General features: G+C 48.2%; 5 protein-coding genes across 5 annotated transcripts; 4 read left to right on the top strand and 1 right to left on the bottom strand.

The window, feature by feature from the left end:
• Positions 1 to 822: 822 nt before the first annotated feature.
• BKA55DRAFT_714077 (glutathione S-transferase) lies at positions 823 to 1,625 on the top strand (the record flags this gene model as incomplete). The annotated part of the gene is made up of 2 exons (XM_046200856.1): positions 823 to 929; positions 1,014 to 1,625. Exons 1-2 carry the CDS (start codon positions 876 to 878, stop codon positions 1,623 to 1,625), a joined length of 666 nt encoding a protein of 221 aa, XP_046043332.1. The 5' UTR covers positions 823 to 875.
• A 594-nt stretch (positions 1,626 to 2,219) lies between these two features.
• BKA55DRAFT_714065 (uncharacterized protein) lies at positions 2,220 to 3,359 on the top strand (the record flags this gene model as incomplete). Its single annotated transcript, XM_046200855.1, has 3 exons — positions 2,220 to 2,830; positions 2,882 to 3,043; positions 3,106 to 3,359. The coding sequence occupies 3 exons, from the start codon at positions 2,220 to 2,222 to the stop codon at positions 3,260 to 3,262; spliced, it is 930 nt and encodes a 309-aa protein (XP_046043331.1). The 3' UTR covers positions 3,263 to 3,359.
• An 813-nt stretch (positions 3,360 to 4,172) lies between these two features.
• Positions 4,173 to 5,367, top strand: BKA55DRAFT_525411 (uncharacterized protein; the record flags this gene model as incomplete). Its single annotated transcript, XM_046188757.1, has 2 exons — positions 4,173 to 4,764; positions 4,826 to 5,367. 2 exons carry the CDS (start codon positions 4,173 to 4,175, stop codon positions 5,365 to 5,367), a joined length of 1,134 nt encoding a protein of 377 aa, XP_046043330.1.
• A 4,837-nt stretch (positions 5,368 to 10,204) lies between these two features.
• On the bottom strand, positions 10,205 to 11,241 carry BKA55DRAFT_667497 (necrosis and ethylene inducing peptide). Its single transcript, XM_046197841.1, has 2 exons — positions 10,924 to 11,241; positions 10,205 to 10,869 (listed from the first exon to the last, which is right to left on the bottom strand). The coding sequence occupies exons 1-2, from the start codon at positions 11,163 to 11,165 to the stop codon at positions 10,350 to 10,352; spliced, it is 762 nt and encodes a 253-aa protein (XP_046043329.1). The 5' UTR covers positions 11,166 to 11,241; the 3' UTR covers positions 10,205 to 10,349.
• Positions 11,242 to 15,113: 3,872 nt separating this feature from the next.
• On the top strand, positions 15,114 to 15,685 carry BKA55DRAFT_196385 (uncharacterized protein). The gene is made up of 2 exons (XM_046185095.1): positions 15,114 to 15,244; positions 15,300 to 15,685. The coding sequence occupies exons 1-2, from the start codon at positions 15,193 to 15,195 to the stop codon at positions 15,626 to 15,628; spliced, it is 381 nt and encodes a 126-aa protein (XP_046043328.1). The 5' UTR covers positions 15,114 to 15,192; the 3' UTR covers positions 15,629 to 15,685.

Raw genomic sequence — 15,685 nt, 5'->3', positions numbered from 1 at the left:
TTCCCGAAGCCCTAGAGAGTGGCTCCTTCTAGGCTAAGCCCGATCCCTTCGTTTCTGGACACGGTCTGAACGATGTGCAGAGTGCTATGGATAAACAGCGCAAAGGTGTGTCTGCAAAGAAGATTGTCGTTACGCTTTGAGGGCCCCGCGCGGGGCAGGCGTACTCTGGTCAAAAGGTCTACCTCCTGAAAGCCCGAAAGCTGCTTAGACATATTTCTGTGGTTCAATTCAATACTATTTGCTATTTGCTATTCTCCCTGGTAATACCCTACTGCACTTACGATATTACGGTCGGCCGTGGATCCGGTCGACCTTCCATGGCGAGTGGCCATGACCACTTGCTTTTGCTCTAGATGGTCTAGCCAACAGTTGACGTTTGCAAAGTAGTGAGACATCTTGACTCTTGGCAAATTAAAGTGTATTCAGTCGACTATCTCATGTACTTGTGTGTACAAGTACTCATGTCACATCCTCCTTAATCATGCAACCAACTGACGTTGGTTTCCGCTAATACCTCGAACCAAAGTTTCCACTTCAGGAGCTAATGCAAGTTACTGACGGGACTAGGCTCCGCTTGCGGCGCCACCGGGGTGGGTCAATCTCGGAACGGGGACGAGCGGGGCCTGTTGATGGAGTTAACTCTACCGTCCGTCAGGAGTTACCTAATCAAGCTTCAGTCTTGAGAGAAGGAACTCAATAAAAGTGGTCGGGGGACGGGAGCGCTGGTATGTTCTGCAAAAATAAATACCGCATCGTGACGTTCTTGAGCACCTTCGAGGTTTTGAACGCACGTCTTTTCCAGATTCTTCACTCGTCCACTGTCATGCTTGCTGACTCACCTACGACGACATCCGCCAACCATCCCATCTGCCATCATGGGCTCAATTGGAACCATCTGGACTTACCCATTCAATCCCAGGGCCATGAAGGTATAGTGCGACCAATCCAGCCAATGCTTCCCCCAGGATCCGGTCTCCTTGATCTGCCTTGCCCCTCGCTGACACCCTACACAGGTCCAGGCCGTGGCAGCAATGAATGGTCGCACGATTGACCACGCCCCCGACTTTGTCATGGGCAAGACGAACAAAACTCCCGACTTCCTCGCCGACTTCCCCTTGGGCAGAGTTCCCACTTTCAGATCCATTGACGAAGGACTCGCCCTTTTCGAGTCTGACGCCATCGCCCAATATGCTGCCGAGTGTGGCCCTGCAAGCGCCCAACTGCTGGGTTCCACCGCAGGAGAGCGAGCTGTCATCAGGCAGTGGATCAGCTTTGCCGACCACGAGCTGTTCGAGCCCCTGACGACCATGATCATGTGGCGGTACGGCATGGCCTCTTTTAACGAAGAGTCCGACAAAGCCTGCTTCCAACGTCTCACTATATCCCTTGAAGTACTGGAGAAGCAGCTACAAGGCCGCCAATACATTGCCACGCAGCAGCTTAGCCTGGCCGACATTTCGGTTGTCGCGGGGCTGTACTGGGGCTTCGCTCAAGTCATTGACGCGGAGCTGAGGGGCAAATATAGTCTGACTACGGATTGGTACCTGCGAGTGATCCAAGACGAGCGTCTCGCGTCAGCCTTTGGCGACAAGAATTTGATTGAGTTTAGGAAGACCGCGCCCTGAGCTGCGTGTCTATGACGAGGTCTTGATTACTGATACAATTAAAGCACTTCAATATAATAGCTTTCCGGGGCGCAGATAAAATATATGCATATTGTGCCTAATTGACCATGCTATCAAACAGCAAAAGCTAGTGTGACGGGACTTTTGTGCTTACGAGATCTTTGGGACGAGGTGGCGCACCATAGGACACAATAGGTTCACGAAGCGATGGTCAGCCGTTGCCCCCTCCTACTAAGTACTATAAGAGACTGGAACGTGACAGATATTCAGCAAAAGTCTTCAGTTCACGTCGAGAAATTTAAAGAAAAGATCATACACCTCACCCCCCCTTCTCTTTTTCCTATTTCACTCCTTTTCCCCTTTTCTATCTCCCCCTCTCACTCGACCCACTAGTAATGCATGGGAAATGCTGATTTATCAGCAAAAAGGCTCAGGTTCCATGTCGCCGTTTAAGTAGTTCCAAAAGTCTTAGTATTGCCTTGGGCTTTTTAACCTCGTCATTCCCCAACACCGAAAATTATCTTCCTCCTCATTGGTTATCTGTTGTTTCATTCTCTTATCCTTACGTCCTGAGGTTTGCTTTAACAACTCATCATGACTGTTGTTGGTGTTGCCGGTCTCACAGCTAAATTTGCACAGTGTCTGGTCAAGGCACTACAGGAATATCCGGATGTGACCATCAGAGGTTTCTGCAGGAGCCCAAAGAAACTTCCACAGGCAGCCCTTGACAGTTACAACATTGATATAGTTCAGGGTGAATATGATGACGAGGACGCCGCTCAAGCCTTGGCTCGCGGTTGCGACATTCTCATCTGCTGCTATTACGGCGACACCGATGTCATGACTCGAGGCCAGAAAATCCTGATCGACGCGTGCGTCAAGGAAGGTGTTCCGCGATACGTGCCTAGCGATTTTTCCGTCGACTACACCAAAGTCCCGGATGGCGAGCTATTTCCCAAAGAGTCGGCCAAGATCATCAAGAAATATTTGGTAGAGAAGAAGGTTATGGGAGTTCATGTTCTGGTTGGCGCCCTGATGGAGACCTTCTGGAGTCCGTTCTTCCACATCTTTGATAGCAGCAATGAAACAATTAGCTACTGGGGCACGGGCAACGAGAAATGGGAGCTGACGACGTATGAGACCGCCGCGGCCTATACCGCAGCTCTGATAGTCGATAAGAACGCCTCCAGCATCTTTCGCTGTGGGTTGAACGTTTCTCAGGCAGCGTGCTAGAACAAATCAGCTGACAGAACTAGTCCGGGGGGATTGCAAGAGCGCCGTGGAAATCAAGGCAAGCTACGAGAAAATTACCAAAGCACCCTGCATCTAAAGCGTCTTGGATCCCTTGACGAGCTCTATAGCACCGTTAGGAGCCAGTTCGAGAAGGATCCGAACGACGTAATGACTTGGGCTCCTGGGTAAGCTTTCCTCTACCAGTTCTCTATGTTTTGGTCCGAGATGCACTAACAGCCGGGCTCAGATGCTTTGCGTATTGGTGCATAAACGGAATTGCAACCCTTGGGGATAACCTTGATAGCCAGAAATACCCTACCGTCGCCACAACCAATCTCGAGGGTTTTTTCAGGAGTCACAAGAGAGAGGATATTCCTACGGCGGATCAGCGCCTTGGGTTCTAGATCACTACCCTTGACGTGTTAGTGGACAGTCCAGGTATCAAAGAAGTGGGGAACTGTCGACTTTCTCTCGTTAACTGGCCGGCACATCAGCCAGGGGTGCCTTCTATGCCAATGAAGGTTCTGCTACGGTAGCCCTTTACATCAATCAATTCTCCGCCCTAAATTTTCCTCTCTTATCCATTTACAAGATGAACTGTATCATTGGGTGACTTACTTGATTCAATCGAGCTGTCTGTTATCTAAACGACCCTCTCCGGAAAGCCGAAGAACTCACAGTCAACGCAGAGCCTGGGTCCCCATGTCTCGGTATGCCCAATGCTGTAAGTAGGTGTACCTCTATTAACGTTTAGCGCTACTGCAACCTACTGACGCGCTAATTACACAGAGGGCGGACTTCAAGCGTTAAGGTGATAGGTAGGAATCAGTACTCGTAGAGCTCTTAGGGGGGCACTCTCTTTTACTCAATAGCATGGTGGTCCTTGATAGCGGCAGTGCTAGATTGGCGCATCCTTGCAGAGTGCTACGTAGCAAAGAATCATGCAAGGTAGGCAAACCAGTGTAATGATTGCCAAGCCTCGACTTGTAGGTGTAAGAACTGCAAGGACTTCTATTACTATGTTACGTAAATGAAATAAGAAGTAGTTATTGATTCATATCTAAGATATATCAGCCTCGCTCGGAGTGGCGGAAGTAAGGGCAATATGAACCAAGCGTCAGGCGTGGCAGGTCAGGTGTTTCTTGAAGCAAAATTGCGTTAATAAAAGCAGGCCTACTCGAACGCCATCATCGTAGGACTGTAAACCTTTTACAGAAAATTGGCCCTGCTGGTTCGATCACTGCCCACACCAGCATTGGATCTGTCAGAATCCTCCTGATTAAATTCAGACTTAGTCACCAACATACCGATGCCATGGCTCCAATGCGGCTAGGAATCATCATCCTGTCTGCTAACCTCGGCAGCTGGGCCGCCGCAGCCTACCTGCCCTACCTCCTCTCCCGTCACGGCAAGGCTCACTACAAGATTGTCGCCCTTTGCAACTCGAGCGTAGAGTCAGCACATTCGACGATCAAGACATTTGGCCTGCCCTCGGACACTCGAGCATACGGCGATCCCAGCGACCTTGCTCAGGATGCCAATATTGACTTGGTAGTATGCAGCACTCGTGTTGACCGCCATTACGAGACTATCAAGCCCAGCATCTCTGCCGGCAAGGCGGTATTTGTAGAGTGGCCACTCGCTTCAAATATCTCTCAGGTACGGGGGCTTGCCAGCTTGGCCAGGATGCAGAATATTAAATGCGTGGTCGGACTGCAGGGTCCTGTCACTGCCCCTATTAACGGGGTGCGGAAATTGTTAGAAGACGGCCTCATCGGCAAGGTCCTCAGCTCGGACATGAAGTCATGGGGAGGCACGGGCAACCACAACGCCGTTCCAGAGTCTTTGAGGTACTTTACTCAGATAGCCGTGGGAGGCAATGCGATCACCATCGGATTCGGCCACTGTAAGTTTCACTCATTCTCGGTTCCTCAAGATTCCACTCTTGTTAGGTTAACACTTCTCAGTGTGGGAGTTCCTGCAATATGCGCTCGGGGACACCTATGATATCCGCAGTAAGCTACAGCTACAGCGGCCCAAAGTTGGACTTACTTCGAAGACGGGTGTCATGGTTGGGACTGTCGAGTCTGATGTACCAGATCTTGTCTCCGTAAGCGCCCTACTAAGACCTTCCCAATACATTGAGAATGGCGCAACAGTTTTCATCACTTTCCACCGAGGCCCGCCATTTCCTGGCGAACCTAATCTCACATGGACTATTTCAGGGGAAAAAGGTGAGCTCAAGTTTACTGCCGAAGGAGGAACAACCCCTCGAACTATGGCTTCCGGGGCTATCAAGATCGAGCTGCATGACTTCTCCACTGGCATGGTTCGAGACATTCCCTGGGCCTGGGAACCCTGGCGCCAGGAACTCCCGATCGCGGCTCGGGGCGTTGCCGGGGTGTATGAAGCGTACGCCCGGGGTGACCAAACGGCATATTGCGACTTCGAACATGGTTTAAAGCGTCATGAGCAATTAGAGAATATACTATCTAGGCGCGATTACTAATAAGAATACAACTTCGACTAATAATACGTATTAATCTATATTCCTCGGTTAAGTAATCGTTTATAAAATATTTATCCTTTTTATAGAAAACTAATTATGACTCTTGTTCCTTACCTTGGCGTATGTGATAGGCATGCGCCGCACTTTATAATTTGTTAACTAGTAACTAAGCTTAAACTATTTACTAATAATAATTAGATCTTTATATTTGGCTCTCTAGTAATTATATTTATAAAAGAAATATATCTTAACCTTTAGGTATCGTTTTATTATGTTATAAGCCTAGCGCTTGCTAATTGGTTACGTATTCCGGTCGGCAAGGAGAGAATTAGCTATTTCTTTAATAAAATACAGTTACAGGGGAAACCCTTATAAATCTAGTTTAAGAATAAACTACATAATAATATATTCCTCTAGATCAGATAGTTGACGCGATTTAGGAATCTAATTGCCTGGTGATTAAATGCCTTGCTGCCGGTGTGTAACGGTCGCACCTAACCATCACGCCACAGGGCAAAAAATTGGACTATAACCGCTATTGTAGCAATTACAGTGGTTCTTGCAGCTGCTTATAGCAGCCTACGGTGAACCAAGCCGTAACATTATGGCTAAATACCGGCTTATGTAAAAAATGAGCTTTCTAGCTGAGATAACACCAGTCATTCGATACAACTTAAACAAGACATCAGCCTACCTATCTGTCGCAGGCCGGGCATGGTCACAACGAGCCTCAGGAACAACAGCCCTTAGTAATCAAGCTGGGTGATTTAAAGTAAAACCTGTGGGATGGAATACCCCACACAGAAGATAGAACCAATCAACTCACTACTACTGCTCCTTATGAATGACCCGACCTTCAATCCATTTTAAGCACATCCAGTGCGACAATATGCGATCTGTTCAATGCATTGCGTCGTAGTGTGCCTTACGTAAGATCTAGGGTGGGGTAATTTTGCACTAGCTAAAAATGGACGGATTTTGCCCGCGAAATTCAGTGATTGGCTAAATGGATGCCCCATATATCCAAAAATGGATGGATCTTGCCCGCGAAATTCGGCAATTGGCTGAATAGATGCCCCATGTATCCACTAGATTCTAATTGGCTGTAATACTTAGGGGTCGACGACAAGGTCAACCTCTTCTATGAAGAATATCTAGACAATAAGCAAGAAGAAGTAATAAGCAATTAGATACAGTGAATCTCAATCTCTTATATTATAAATTTCTCGGGTATTAGTAAGTCTTATACTGTATCGAGTGTCTAGTTTGAGTCGGTTAATATGTGATGTTCTGCTGTTGCTGGGTGGAAACCGAGAGGATAGAAGGAGTAGTTGCTTCCATAAAACTCGCCAGCAACCCGATTGCGATCGGCGAGTAGGCAGACGGTGGGCCCTCTTCCGCCGTCTGGTTGTGTACTCCCTGCTGTACAATGGACGTCGACGGCCAGTGCGTAGGACACATGGCCGATGTTGACAAGGTCGTACTTGGCCTCGAGGGCCTCTCGTAGTCTTTTCAAGCCAGCACTATACAGAGCATCATGGCCTCCCTGGCTCGTCGATGTTGGTCCTGACGCTGACGTTGATGCTGGGGATATGCTGGAAGGCGACGATGATGATGACACCACTAGTGATGCAATTTCTTGTACACGTACGTACGTACGTACTGTATTTTAGCCGCTGTACGTACGTACAACTTTATTGTACGTACAAATATGTACCATACGAATTTCCCCCTTCCTTTTTAGGTAATACTGGTAACTTAGTAGGCTTCTCACGGTCCTCGTCTTCTGGCCTCAAACCTCTGATTCCACCTCAGTGCCAACCCTCAATATATCACCCGTCGACTGTAATACACCCTCCCACTCAAAATCTCCACTGGTGGAGGCCATCACACCATCCATCCAGACCTTCTTGCCCTGCGCATTCACAGATAACTCGAGATATGAATCTTCGAGTTCTAGCCAGTCCCTCTCCTCAAGATCCGCCCAGCGCTTTTTATGGGCGTACTTCTGATCCTTAAGGCGATCTAATACGCGGTCGTTCATAAAAATGAAGGCCTGCATGTCAGCGTGTATGGGCGTAAGGCGATTTCGAGCTTTCGTATGTATGAAACTAATAGCAGAGAAACTTTGTTCTGAGGGCACAGAGTTCGCAAGCGTGTTCATTACCTTCACGGCTACTCTAGCCAGAATCGAGCCCTGGTTGAGGAGGCACTGCCACGCCATTGCTGGCTTGAAGCTATCATCGTATACAGCGCTGTGCTTATTAAACAAGCCGTCTGGGCCGCCTGTACGCATTCGCAAGTGTGTGAATTCGGAAAGGGCACGGTGATATTCGTCGTTGTTTTTCAGCTGTTTCTGCAAATACTCTTGTACGCGCGCAAAGACGCTAGGCGGCAGTTTCGAATTTGGACCTGTTGTATCAGGCCGGAGGGCATCGGCGATCCACTGTATATCGTACGTTTGCTTATCGAGCCGGGCTTTGAATATAGCGTCAATGTCGTCCCACGGAATATCAGGAAACTGATCAGCCTCTCCCATCTCAGACCATTTGCTTTTGATTTGCAGCCAGCGATTTACAACGTGTGCGATTCCCGCCCCATCAGCCTCGGAAGCGTGTTGAAATTCGTTCACGGGTTTTAGCACAGCAATCGCAGCCTCCAGTTTTAGTCAGAAGCTGTTGTCTTTGATGATTCGAATCGCTTCGGGCAGGAGAACGGGGCAATCTTGAGATCGCAGCCCATCCCGTACATCTTTTCGAATAGACCAGTCTCTGGCAGGGTCTCGAGAACGGAGGAGGGAGAAGAAAGAATTGTACTGAGAACCCCAGCCTGTAATTATACTATTCGGAACGAGCGAGTTAGTATATCGATTTCTCAGTCACAGCTAACAATTTACCGGTTCCTTCTGATCAGCGCGCGAGTTACTCCGTTCCACCTTGTGTGTTGGCACATTCTCAATCTTTGCAATTGTAATTTAGACCGTGAGAAGAACTTGAGAAGGGTTCTGACGTTATTACAGAGATCCTCAAAGAATGGAAGAAGAAGGATATCTTTAATTAGAAGCTGAAGGCCGTGAGAATCGCATAGAGAGAAGTTGATATGTGAGAGCTCTGGGAATCTCCCTAGCAAGCCGTGTACAGAGCGCATCGTGTTTTCGGTATCTGTACAGATAGAATTGATTCTGGAGGGATCACCGCCGCACAGTTGCTGCATTTCTCCCCATATTAGCTTTACCCAATTCTCCGCTGTGTGCTGTTCGTCTCCCGTGTCAAACGTTTTCCAGTAGAAGGCTGGGCCTTCTGGTAGCTGTACCGAGATATTAATGATTCTGTGACCCGAGACATTATCGGAAGCGTCAAATATGATGTTGAACCATTCTGAGCTGGTAATGCGTTTGAAAACCTCGTCATAGAGTTCCTGATAGAAGTCGGGAAGAATTCTCGTGATGGCGGCGCGGCTAGGAGGCTTCCAGCCAGGCTTAATGCGAGTGAAGAAATAACGCCAACGGCGGCTCTCGAAGAGGCTGAAGGGCCGACCGCCGGCGATTACAGCAGCGGCGGCATCATAGGCGTAACTGTGACTCTCGTCCTGCAAGATATGCTGAATTCCGACCTCGGCTATCTTCTTTTGTATAGCTTCTGAATATGAGGGAAGATAGCCAGCGTTATCTTGAGCTTGACGCTCTTGTCGCTGCTTGGCTTGCCATTTCTCACACGCAGCGAGATGCTCTTTCGGCCTCCCAACAGAGGTCGCTGCAAAATCCTTTTGGCATGACGGCAGCTGTCGCTTGCTTTTCTTGGAGTTTGAGCGGCCGATGTCGATAAACTGTCGCCAAACGAAGGCAGCATTAGCTTGGGTGGGCGCCATCTTTTTGGCGATACCTTCAATCGGGAGAGAATGGCAGAGTGTGTTGAGCTGCTCAGCCAACAGAGTTTTGTACAGTCCCCCGTATTTGTACAATATGACCCACATATTCCCCTATTAGGAGTATTGTGGATCCCATTGTACGTACTTTTTCTTTCTGTACGTACGTATGTACAACACGGTTGTACATACTGTACAACATCACTAGCCACTGGCAGGCGGCATGCTACTAGCGATGTGGTATACAATTAAGCCTAATATGGGGTGTATTAGAAGTAAGCGTCAGGGTTAAATGTGTATGCTTCTAGCCAAACCTTTGTAGAAGTACGTACGTTTTGGATCGGGAACCTGCTTCACTGATCACTTTACTCATGACTTGGATGTGATGAAGGAGCTCTTCGTTGAACGCGTCCATGGAGACGAGTCCGCCATCGAACAGGTGATGACAAAGGTTTCTTCCTTTATTATGCGCCACACGCTGGTGTTCTTGGCAACCCGTTCATCCGCAACATCCACAACATTCAAACCAGGAACCAACACAAAGAAACTACCGATCAAGTTGTGATCGAGGCAGTGGAGGATGGCTTTGAGCTTTTGCTTGACCCTTTCCTCGAGAGCAGCTAGGCGGCCCAGGCCATGTTACTGCAAAATACCAAACCCATGAATAGAACTATCATGATCCAAGTATTCCGCATAGGGACGTTCTGACCTGCGCTGGTCTTCATTAATCATTGCTGTTGCCATCGAAAGTGCTATGGTGATTGTTTACTCCAAACACGGTCTTTGCGGCAAGATGATGCATGTTACAGAAAGTGACTTCTTAAATTTCAAGTCAGCCATCTTCGGCGTGAACAAGGGACTTTCAACAGATATACAGCCAGTGAAGGAGCTGGGTGGCCAATCTGAAGATAGAAAGGCGGGCAAGTTGCGGGCGAGGGATTTGAAACTACCAGTGCAGTATATAAAACTACTCGTCTGTTATAAAAAACACTACCAGTCCCATAACTCATGAGGAAATGGGAACCCAGTCAATTTTCAAGATCATCTGTCAGGAAAAGTCGGAAGATCTAGTAAGAGAAAGAAAAGGCCAATCGTTTCTACTCCCCTCCTCAGGTCCTTCAAGACCAGGCCTTGGCGAGGTTGTTTCCAAAGTTAGCGTCGATGAAAGGGACGTTGGCACTACCCCATGGCTCATCAGGGTTACCCGAAGGGCCGGTAATGAGACCCTGGCGAGCAGCGGGGGTCATGGCAGTCCACTCATAAATCCAGTAGGTACGGCCGGGGCTAGTCTTGAACTGGAGCTCGTGGTTCTTACCAAGGCTGGTAAAATACTCAGCCATGACATTATTGCCGCTCCTCTGGGGGTTCTTAGTCTTCTTGTAGTCACCGTGGCCGGAGGCAGCAGCAGCGTAGAGGGTAGCCGATGGAGACTCATAGTTGTCGATGAAGACGACGACGTTCTCCCAATCATGGCGATGGCCACTGACGAGATTGCCATCAGCAGGCTGGTCCTTGGGCCAGTACCAAGCGTACATGATGGCCAGCTTGCCGTTGTGCATGCCGGCACGTGCATAAGTCTGGCCCTTGGTCGTGTCCTTACAGCCACCAGTCTTGCTACCACTGTCCTGAAGTCCACCGCTATTTGCAAGGTAAGCTTTGAGATCAATCCGGCCTGAACGATGGATTACGTACCTGACGTTGCCGTTGGCGTCAACAGCAGTGTATGGCTGACAACCGTCGGCAATGTGGAGCAAAGGCTGCCACCTATCGATAGCGGCGCCGACCTTATCGTTTCGGATAGTTTTGCCTATGGGATTGAGGGAGTCATGGTTGACCACGGCGCGGGCGTGGAGGTGGTTGAGGGCCTCGGTGGGAGCAGCCATTCCAGTGGCAGCAAGAGCCATGAAGGCACTGAAGATCGACTGAGGGTGCATTTTGAGTGTAAGTTAAAGATAGACGTTAGACTTGTTGTAAGAGTGAAATTGTTGAGAGTGGGTGAATAGAGGACTGTGATGAGTGTGATAAGAAGAGAATTTAGGATGAGACGATTGATCCAGGCTGTTATTTATACTCATTCCAAGCACGTTAAATCTATTCAACATACCGAGACCGGATTATCTTCACAGGTCTACACGAAGCCGCGTACCTATTCTTCCATTGGCCGATACGCGGTCCAGCCCAGTCATAATATGACAGGGGATGTTGGAAGGTTTGCAAACTAACTTCAAACATCACAAGTACGAGGAGCAATTCATCCGAACTCCCATAATAGAATACGAGACACGATAGTCGCTAATGACCTTGCAGTCAAAAAAATCCCTGAAAACTTAATATCGTTGTTAGCGTTTCGCAGCCAGGTGCTATCATAAACAGATCAAAGCACAGTTTCTGGCTAGTCAGTCACCAGTCAGTTCACGGCGATACCTAGACTTTGATAATGCGCAGTCCAAGATTTACCATATAGCAATAATCGCTTGTTAGCCTTGACATTCCGATAAAAATGGGAACCTCTGCATTGTTTGCCTTGTCGATATGAACCTATTCCCATCTGTCTTTGCCAGATCGAGATGCATCTATTCAGTAATTGGGATCTACTGCCAAACCTATGTCCACCGTTGAATTAGAGATTAGAGCTAACCTGAACCGCGCACTAGACCCAGAGTCTGATTTCAAATCCTGTCCAAATCCCGAGCGCACTTTTGTAAGTTTTCACTTTCGGGATTTTTAAAAGGTCCGAAAGTACCGTGAGGTCAAGCCACGTGCTTTGGCGTCTGCAAGGAACATGTTGGCAGATGCCCATTTTTGTAATATTATTGCATTTTAGAGTTTCACTACTAGCCCGAAATCGCGTCAGCAAGAACGGTGAAGTGGGTGGAGCTTAAAACAACGGAGTTAAGCGTAGCAGGGATCCGAGGCCCATCTCCAAAAATGCTGCCGCTCGGCAGTAGTACAACGTTAGGGTTACAATGGTGCGGCTAGTATTGCAGTTGTTACCAGTGTAAGAAGTTTGTTCGTGTAAGCTAAAAATGTGTTTCTTTCGAGGATATCTCATTTTAGGGGTCTGATAATCGTCCGGGAACAGTTGATGAGATGATAGCATAGGATGGTCGGCGTGTGAAAGCTTGATTAGCTATCATACCTACCGTTTCTAGGTCACATGGGACTTCAGTCTCTAGTGGACTCTCGAGCCACTACCGGTGGCATAAAACTACAGGTCCCTTGAAATTTCAAATTACTACTTACGTTTTAGAGCAGGAGAGCTGGGATCGCCGAAGAGCCTGTGGCAGTGTGGTTTATTAAATACGAGGTTTAACTTTAGCGGTCTGTAATTGTAAATATTTTCCATAAATCAGATCTAAGGTTTAGTGAAGTTGTTCTGTATCAGGTGAGAGGCTCAGCACAACGCGTGGAACTATCTTAATTAGGTATGTCGGTAACACATAAGCTACTCTCGGCATTCTCCGCTGACTACATACATACAGGCAGATCGGATCTAAAGAGAACTAAAAGTGCGCACTAGTGCTTTGAAGCTTCGGCATGTTCGGTATGAGCTGCTACTGAATGGCTGTTCTAAACTGTAACAGTCGCACCTAACCATAACGCCACAGGGCAAAAGATTGAGCTATCCCTTTGAGCGGTACAGCCCTTCAGCGGGGTCACGACAGGGATGTAGGACCAATCAAAATGAATAAAACTAACGGTACTTCTCCCCACATACTAATTTGTATGATGGTAAAAGTCCCAGCAGTTTTGATCGTTACAAAGAGCTACCTTACAGACTCGGCAGCCGTACCAAGTCTGCCTACCTGAGCCTCCTCGATGCCGACTTCGTGTATTAGCTGTTATCGGCTGTAAGAGAGTATTTTCAACCTTCCTTTTCTTAAAAGGTCGGGGCTGCCCCTGCCTGAAGCCTTTACAAGCAAGGCAATCTGAGAATATCCCCCTGTTGACATGATTGATATCTCTTTGCAGGTGATTTTGCCGTGACTGGGTATCATTCATGTCCTCCTCTTTCCCTGCCCGAGGTCTCTTCCTTGCGCCGCTTTCTTGGGCAAATTTGATGAATAGGGCGTCAGAATGCACCTCTTCCAGCTCTCGAGGGTCTTGTAAGGCGGCCACCGCGGCTGTGAGGTCTTGAGCTGCAAAATGAAGCTATTCGCAAGTGCTACATCAAGAAGGAAGGACCAAAGGAGAGCCTGCCACGGGCCACGGCGAAATCGGTGCCCATAGCTCGTATAGGACCTTATCTGATCTCCTCGGTCTACATGATTCATTTCATCGTTATAAGAAGCAGATACAGTCGGTATAGGAATAAGCTTTATTACGGCATCACCAAAGGTCTCCTGTATCGGCTTGGATTGTGCCCCTTTGTCGGCAGGCTTCTTCCTTCTCTTTGGGGTGCGTTGGTCATCGGCACCGCTGTATACGGTAGAGAGAAATAACACGAGGCTATTATCCTTCCAAGCGATTTGAGCGACCTAGGAAGGACGAATTAGTAAGGGAAATGCATATAAATAAGTCCCTCGGGCGTACGAGGCCATCAATTGTAGGGATCGACTTTACTTCATTATACTTAAAGCCTGAGGCACCTGCCTTATCCTTCCCTTTTGCAAGCTTGAGCTCCTTGGTGAAGCCACAGTTAGGGCGGGCTGTGCCTGTGGCCCCGTAACCGGCTTCTCGAAGGGCACGGAAGAGATTGGGCGAGGAGAAGAGGTTATCCATAAAGACGTGATATGTCTGCTTTGGCAGCATATTAACTAGGTGAATAACGACTCCTGCTGTATTGCTAAGGGCTACAGTCTCTTTGGGCCTTCCCTTCCCCTTCTTCCCTTGTTGCGGCTTGGCAGCCGGCTTCTTCATTGGCAGCTCGACGATAACAGCGGTATATGGTGATGCTTTCACATGCCACAGCCACCGGATAAAGAGGCCGTTTTGGACGATAAACCAGACTTTGAACCCTACGGGCGTAGGCTTATTCTTGACTAGGGTTGTATCCTTGCTCCTGCCTGTAAAAGGGACCATACACTCATCCACAGTGACGTTATTCCCTGGTATATAGAGCTGGGCTGACACCTTCTGTATCAGATCAGACCACGGTTCAGCAGCTTGGAATGCCTTCGGAAGATCCTCTTCATTGCGTAGGTCAAGCAGGGTGTGGTCAAAAGTCCGTATATAGCGTGAAATTATCTCGAACCTCCATAGAGGCATGAACTTGATGACTGAATGCAGGGGGGACTGAACACCTATGGAAGGGGAGCTCCAATAGCTCTTGATCGTATTTTCCTTATGAATTCCTAGGTAAATCAGCAACCCGAGCCATATATACACTTGCGCAACCGAGAGCCCGTCCCACTTGTTGATCCGCGAGTGGTTGGGAATGGCCGAGTTGTAGCTATCAATAACGCCAATTTCTATAAGATGAGAGACCCAGCTTTCACTGTAGTAGACCCATGACTGTACGAGGGATATAGGTGTAAAAAGCTGGAATAGCTCGAGTGGTGTTGGGGGCAGTATGTTGATGTGAAAGTCACGATCTTCTACGTTGAAAGGGATGAAGCTGTGGCCGCCGGCTTCTTCGGGAGGGTTAATTATTATTCCGGCGGGACCTAGGCCTCTTTGCTGTGCATGTGTGTGAAAGCTATGATCATCGAAGTCATATTCCTTCACTTGTATTTCATCAAGAATTGGTGGGGAATTCATCGTTTCAATAGATATCAATTAGCAAGAGTTTTTGGTGGTATTTTGCAAAAATTGAATATCTCACGAACTTCCTGTACCCCGCACGTACTAACCTTGTGACTAAGTAAAGTGGGGCCAGTGACCTCCTGAAGGGCTGTACCGCTCAAAGGGATAGCCTGCCATAGTCATGGGCCGCCGTTTGGGAAACCCCCCGCATCGCCCCACCATCTCTACGACAGCCGCTCGAGTCTGACCTTGACGACACGTCTTTCGAATGTATGTATGTCTGGAACCGCAACTAAGTATTCGAGGAAGATGGCTCGCTATCGACAAAGTGAGTTTCCAAAGCCATGACCTGAAAATGGACATACAAACTTACGTGATAGAAGTACCACGGGCTCGTTCACGACGCTCAGAGCATAGAATAACCAAACAGCGCAGGCGTCGACTGCAGTTGAACAATGAGCGATGTGTAGTTGGAACTCTGAAGAATTCAATCCAATCAATATCTCCAGGCGATCCCGGCGGACATGTATACCTGCGTTTTGTGAATAAAGACCAATACTCTCTCCAGGATAGTGAGGGGAGCAACGTCCGTTGGGACAACGTCATTTTGAAGAAAGGATTTGATGCTCAGGATATTGACAAGCTAGCAGAGGAGGTGGTTGGAAAGATCCTGCGCCAGTTAGAGAGGCAGTATTATGTAGGCGAAATATAAGTTGGTCGGGGTTTTAATGAGTTCCGGTCGACTTCACATTGAAACCTGTTGTTCCAG

Source organism: Fusarium redolens, assembly GCF_020744475.1.
Source record: "Fusarium redolens strain MPI-CAGE-AT-0023 chromosome Unknown BKA55scaffold_21, whole genome shotgun sequence".
Lineage (NCBI taxonomy): Eukaryota > Fungi > Ascomycota > Sordariomycetes > Hypocreales > Nectriaceae > Fusarium > Fusarium redolens.
Note: the sequence above shows the minus strand (reverse complement) of the source record. Positions and strands in the feature narration are given on the sequence as shown.